Source organism: Nansenia antarctica, assembly GCF_963989245.1.
Source record: "Nansenia antarctica genome assembly, chromosome: 3".
Classification (NCBI taxonomy): Eukaryota; Metazoa; Chordata; class Actinopteri; order Argentiniformes; family Microstomatidae; genus Nansenia; species Nansenia antarctica.
Window position 1 is genome coordinate 50,827,998 of NC_137688.1, and position 7,058 is coordinate 50,835,055.

General features: G+C 46.5%; 1 protein-coding gene across 1 annotated transcript in view; it reads left to right on the top strand.

The window, feature by feature from the left end:
- Positions 1 to 7,058, top strand: part of sesn2 (sestrin 2) — a gene marked incomplete at both ends in the record, with an annotated part of 17,944 nt that continues 10,886 nt past the window's right edge. The window contains 5 exons of the mRNA XM_080527363.1: positions 1 to 372; positions 1,726 to 1,791; positions 2,048 to 2,236; positions 3,113 to 3,295; positions 4,150 to 4,371. Coding sequence (XP_080383489.1) covers positions 1 to 372; positions 1,726 to 1,791; positions 2,048 to 2,236; positions 3,113 to 3,295; positions 4,150 to 4,371 — 1,032 coding nt within the window. The remainder of the gene's footprint in view (positions 373 to 1,725; positions 1,792 to 2,047; positions 2,237 to 3,112; positions 3,296 to 4,149; positions 4,372 to 7,058) is intronic.

Below are 7,058 nucleotides of genomic sequence, written 5' to 3' on the forward strand. Positions count from 1 at the left end.
ATGGAAGGGATAGCGAAAGAACCAGCGACGGCGCCCTGCGAATACACCGGAGAACGCGACGCAGATTCGGTAATCAACGCCGCAAGCCGACATCAACCCGAACTGGAGACGGAATCAGACCCGGGACCGAACCCGGAGTCAGACCCGGGACCGAACCCCAGGAGCTTCTCTCGGTTGTGCAGCAGAGATGAAGCGGAGCGGCTCGCGGCTCTGGAGGAACTCACACAGAACGTCCTGTCCCGTCTGGGTCTGGACCGGCCCGGTTCGGCTCGGCTTGACAAGCACACGCTGCTGCAGTTGCTGCGCATCTCTCGGTCCTGCCCGCTACCGGAGGTTCGTGAAAGGGCAGCCGAACTGCTGCGGACCGCACAGGTAAGAAGAGAAACCTGCGGGTGTTAATGTCGCTGAAAAAGGTTAGGGTTATATTTTATTTTCAGTTTCAGTTTTATACACAAGACCAACAAACAAACTAACTAACTAACAACAAGCTGCCAGGCATACATAATGTTATTATTAAAGGGGCATAGTGAGTTGGACTGGTGATCGGAAGGTTGTGAGTTCGAATCCCGCCTGAAACACCACCACTAGTGTGCCCTTGAGTAAGACACTTTAGGCCTCAGTTACTCAAGGGGGAATGTCCCTGTAATTAGTCATTCGTAATTGTAAATCGCAAAAATTGTAAAAAGAAGATAGGCCTACATGTCTAGTATGCTTGGGTTCAAAGTAATTCCCAAAATGCAACATCGTCAGGTATTACAAGGGTTTCTAAACGTTGAGAGTCCGTAATTGGACCCCATATGCTCAAATATCTATTGGGAACTTAAGAGTTGTAGAAGCGTATTCTCTCCATCTGCACGATACTGATTAGTTCATTGACCCATTTCTGGAAGGTGTAGGTGATTTCCAATATGACTCATTATTTATGACTGTGGTAAAACTGGTTATTATTTTTTCTCGCATCAGATGACGAGTTTATGAAAAATTGTGACTGACAGTTAGTCAAACATGAGTCGATCGGTGGCAAAATTCTTGTCTTGCATCTTGCTGCTGTTGATTTCATCAGGCTGTCGCGGTCGAGGTGATGCAAGACCTCGTAGCGGTCTGCACAACAGCCGCGCGACACGCCCCCTCTTCGGTGTGCAGAGAGCAGAGTCACACCCCCTATTCATGTTCACTACCGTGCGATCAAGAACCGTCCGTACCCCCCCCCCCCCCCCCTCCCCCGCGTCCCGTCTCTTACCGTATTTAGCCAGCGTCGTACCGATCGTTACCCTTGTGAATAGCACAGCGGGTGTTCGTTGCCATTTCTTACGGTTAACGGCGCCGGATGGCGGTGAGTTGGAGTGTGTGTTAATGAATCTGAACGGTTGTATGTTATAAAAGTCGGCGCTCATGTTAAGTGACAATATGGTCCCGGGTTGTAGCGATGGCTGACTGTGAACATAATTGTTTCTGTAGTAACTACATTGTGGACTCTATCTATGTGTGTATCTATCTGTGTATCTCTCTCTGGCTCTATCTCTCTCTCTCTCGCTCTCTCTCTCTCTCTCTCGCTCTCTCTCTCTCTCTCTCTCTCTCCCCTGGTGTAAATGGCATGAAGTAAAGGATTTAATTGTAATTAAGAAGTCCTGACTTTTCTTTGTCCTCTCTCTCTCTCTCTCTCTCTCTCTCTCTCTCTCTCTCTCTCTCTCTCTCTCTCTCTCTCTCTCTCTCTCTCTCTCTCAGGAACAAGGTGTTGAAGTACCTCAGGTTTTAGCCTCAGGTCCTAGTGCCTTCATTCCTGCAAAAGAGGTGTGTGTGGGTGTCATGTCTACGTGCATTTGTATTGTCAGTGTTCTCTCCCGTTGATTTCTTGAACTAGGTCACGTTTGAGGAACATATTTGATCTCTATGACACGCACAAATGAGTGTGAGGGTGTACTGAGGTGTTTATAATTTTCAGTCTACTTTGTGTATTGTTACATTTGTTTAAATAGTCTTGTGTGTGTGTGTGTGTGTGTGTGTGTGTGTGTGTGTGTGTGTGTCTGTGTCTGTGTGTGTGTGACAGGTTTTTCAGGAGGGGCCTGAACAGGAAGTCCTGATGGAAGCCTTCCTCTCGTCGGGCCGTCTGGACCACATCACCATGGTGATGGCGCTGCACCCCGCCTACCTCAGCTGCTTCCTGCGTACCCAGCATGCCTTGCTGGAGCTGGACGGCCCGCTGCCCCGGCCCTGGAGGCACTACATCGTTGTCATGGTAACGACCCTAACCCCTCTCCGTCCCAAAACAACCCTGTCGCCAACTGGCAGAGGGAGGCCTGGAGGCTGCCATTTTGAAGTTGCCAATACTGTCCATTCTGATATGTGACATAATAATAATAATAATAATAATAATAACAACTTTATTTGTATAGCGCTTTTCCTGCAAACGTTGCAGCTCAAAGTGCTTTAATCATTATAGAATCTTAATTTAATTATTTATTAGTCATTTAAAATATTAAAAAGATGGGTTTTAAGTCTTGACTTGAACATATTTGCTGAGGTTGTATCCCTAATGTAAACTGGCAGTGCATTCCACAATTTGGGTGCATAAAATGAGAATGCAGCCTCACCAAACCTCTTTTGTACATGTGGTACACAGAGATGGCACAGACGAGATTCTAGATGGAATGTAAAAGTGTGTCTGTGTCTGTCTGTCTTACTGTCTGTCTGTCCGTGTCTGTGTGTGTGTCCATGTGTGTGTCTGTGTCTGTCTGTGTGTGTCTGTGTCTGTCTGTGTGTGTCTGTGTGTCTGTCTGTGTCTGTGTGTCTGTCTGTGTCTGTGTCTGTCTGTGTGTCTGTCTGTGTCTGTGTCCGTGTCTGTGTGTCTGTCTGTGTCTGTCTGTGTGTCTGTGTGTCTGTCTGTGTCTGTGTCTGTGTCTGTCTGTGTGTCTGTCTGTGTCCGTGTCTGTGTCTGTGTCTGTGTGTGTCCGTGTGTGTCCGTGTGCGTCTGTGTCTGTCTGTGTCTGTCTGTGTGTCCGTGTGCGTCTGTGTCTGTGTCTGTGTGTGTGTGTGTGTGTGTGTCTGTCTGTCTGTCTGTCTGTCTGTCTGTCTGTCTGTCTGTCTGTCCGTCCGTCCGTGTCCGTGTGTGCAGGCGGCGGCGCGTCACCAGTGCTGGTACCTGGTGCAGCAGCACAGCGCGGGGTTCCTGGAGGCGGGGGGGGAGGAGGCCTGGCTGGGGGGGCTGCCTCATGCACCCCCCAAGCTGCACAGCCTGCACACCCTCAACAAGCTGCTGGCCCACCGGCCCTGGCTCATCACACAGCAGCACATACAGGTGGGACACACACACACACACACACATATACATACATACATACATACATAAACACATTCACTCACTCTCTCTCTCTCTCTCTCTCTCTCTCTCACTCACTCACTCTCTCACACTCACTCACTCTCTCACACTCACTCACTCACACTCTCTCTCTCTCTCACACTCACTCACACACACACCCTCTCTCTCTCTCTCTCTCTCACACTCACTCACTCACTCACACACTCACTCTCACACACTCACACTATCACTCTCACTCTCTCACTCTCTCACACTCACTCACTCTCTCTCTCTCTCTCTCTCTCTCACACACACACACACACTCTCTCTTTCTCACATACTCACTCACTCTCACACTCTCTCTCTCTCTCACTCTCTATCTCTCTCTCTCTCACACACACACACACAATCACCCAGCAACACAAGACAAGTGCGATCCCCACCCACATGCACACATGCCTTGTCTGTCTTACACATTTTGTGCCCAAGGGGGAGTCCGGTGCAGGTCCCACGTTAGCGTGCCTCCACTCACAAGGGGCGCTAAAATAATGGTGTTACGAAATATTGTATGAAAATAATAGTGTCAGAAAAGGGATAGTTGAGTAAAGCGCCCCGGAGAAACTGGTCTAGCCCGAATATCACTTGCAAACTTCGTAATTTTTATTTTCTCACTATGCTCCTCTTGCTGTATTTTTAAATAATGTATGTAAAGCACTTTAAATTGCCCCTGTTGTATGAAATGTGCTATACAAATAAACTTGCCTTGCCCAAATCTCAGTCACACGTATCAAGACCTTGATGTCATCATCCGGTTCTCCCCCAACCCCCCCTACCCCCCCCCCCCGCCTCTGCAGGAGTTGGTTTGTCCCGGGGCGGAGTCTCGGTGGTCACTGGCCGAGTTGATCCACGCCGTGGTCCTGATGGCGCACGCCCATTCGCTGTCCTCCTTCGTCTGGGGGTGTGGCCTGAACCCAGAGCCCGACCACACGGGAGGCCACGCCTTCCAACCCTCCTCGCCCTCCAATCAGCTCCTTCGAAGCCCTCATAGTCCCGCCCCCGAGGACGGCAGGCCGGAGGTAGGTTGTGGTTTAAAGGTTAAAGGTCGGTAGGGCCGGGTAATGTAGACGTGAGCTCTACCATGGTGCTAAAGATCCCATGATGCATTAGTAGAGATCCAGGAAGCGTGATGTCACGACGGAGAACGTTCAGCGGAGCGCAGTGTTTCGGTCCGAACGGAGAGCTTTCAAGAACCTGTGGTCCAGCCACTTTGTTTACATGGATTTGGTCATACAGGGGGCCGTTCCACTAAGCGATATTAACTCTGATCCAAGCGATTAACTCTGATCCAGGTTTAAATAAGCTTGCGGTCGGTTCCATCAATGTGGCTCAAATAATTCGCTGCTTGGTTGCTATGCAACATATCCTTCTGAGTCAGATATAATTAGCCTGGTCCCGAGCAGACTTACAGGCTGGCTAACGTAATGCGTGCGTCAAAAAAGGCTCACAGGCGGAAACTACATCCCGAACGACAGTTCCTCAAGTGTCTTTTAGGAAATATTAGTTCCCACTTCACACGAAATAGATAGATAGATAGCTTGACTGTGTGATAGATAGATAATTTGATAATTTGAAAGTGTGATAGATAGATAGATCGATAGATAAATAAATTAAAAAGTGTAAAAAATTAAATTAAATAAATAGGTATGTCTATTAACTTGCATTGCTTTTGTCACAGCGGTCTGGCTGGCGCAGTGGTTAAGGCAACCAGCTAGAGTTCCGAAGGTTGCGGGTTCGAGACTTGATTTAAGTGACTCTTTTTTTTTTCTTTTACATTTAACCGAAGCCTTCATGCAAATCGATTTACAACACATATATATATATATATCTGTCTAAGTGAATCATCTATCCATCAGTAATCGTAAGAAAAAATAATCTATGCCAAATCCAGGGTCTAGTTTAAGAACATAATTTACTCAGAAAGGCTTCAAACACCATTGTAATCGTGTCAGTTCTTGTAAATTAGCCTGCACCATCATTTTATAGCCTATATACTTACTATTACTATATTTTAGATGAGATTTTAGATTAGATTCAGACAACGAAATGCAATAAAAAGTGTGTCTGAAGAGGGATTCAAACCACCGTCTTAAAAAGACGAATAAATACCACGGCAGCGGTAAATACCACTAGGCCATCGTGACGATAACACGATTTTAGCCTGCTGCTGATATCACCACAGTAGTAAATATTCATCTATTAAAATATGAACATATAACAATAACTAGGGCTAGTATGACCTACGCATTTAATCGGTCAGCAATTTCTTGCCAAACCATTTCCCTCGCCTTGTTAGTTGCGGCAGTATTGCACTATTTTACATCTTATTTTTCCGTCTTCATAAAGATCAATAATTCGGAATGCTGCGCAAATGTAGGACCCCTGCAGAGTGGAGTATCTTCATTTCGACAGATCGACTCTTCGGGGCTCTTTATGTCTGCGTGCACGCGCCCATATCGAGGATTTGTTAGCCAGTGTTCTGTGAACACTCATGACACAAGCCTGATCCTCGTTCGAGGAATCACCTGAGGCTTGAATTCCAATCCCGAGTTGCCTGATCGCCTGATTTATTTCAATCGCCGATATATACTAATCCACTTTAGTGGAACAGCCCCCAGAGCTCTCCAAGTATTAGGGAGATTAAGTCGTTTTCTTTCTTCTTTTGGCTTGATACTTTGAAATCGATTGCGGCGGGGTTAGGGTAAAGATGATGAGATTTCATTCAGTGTTGTTCAGGTTAGTTTCACCATTTTAGAAATTATATTTTTCATACATAGTTCTTCCCTAAAAATGCTTCCTTTTCCAACTGCTGCTGTTAGCTAACATAGCATATGTGTCACGTTCTAATGCTTTGGTCCTCATATCGGGATCCGTAATGATCGGACTTTTCTTACGAAGAATGTGAAAAAGTTTCTGCGTTGTTGAAAACCAATGACACATCGCTAGTCAACTAACACAGCTTGTTTTGTGAGCCTGCTAACAATGTAGTGTTATAGTTAACTAGGTAGCAGTGGGGATTACTCACCAAATCCGTTGCGTTACAGTATTTTGTCTTGACTAGCGAGTTTGTGTTGTGATTCACAACAACGTTGAAACGCAGTTCCGTGTTTCAAAAGAAAAGTCTGAACATTTTGATTGGTTGCCGACATGCGGACCAAATGATCAGACTGTGTCACATATGTACATTTGATCAGACTGTGTCACATATGTACAGTTGATCAGACTGTGTCACATATGCACATTTGATCAGACTGTGTCACATATGTACATTTTATCAGACTGTGTCACATATGTACATTTGATCAGACTGTGTCACATATGTACATTTGATCAGACTGTGTCACATATGTACATTTGATCAGACTGTCACATATGTACATTTGCACATGCTCAGTGTGGCCACAGGGGGCAGCAACGCGCACAACTACATTGTTCACCTTGATTCAGCTGTCGTGGGATCCTGGCTCCATCTGAGTGAGGATTCCTCCCTTAGTCTGTTAAACATATTGATCACATGGCCTGTTTACAAGTAGGGCACTCTCAAAAGTATACAAAGTAGTGGAATCTCTCTCACTGTGCACCCCTGTACTTGGCTGACCTGTTGCGCCACCATCCTCCATCCAGAGCTTGTAGGTCAGCTGACCAACTGCTGCTGGAGGTCCCTAGGACCAGACACAAAACAAGAGGGGATAGTCTCCCCCTCCAT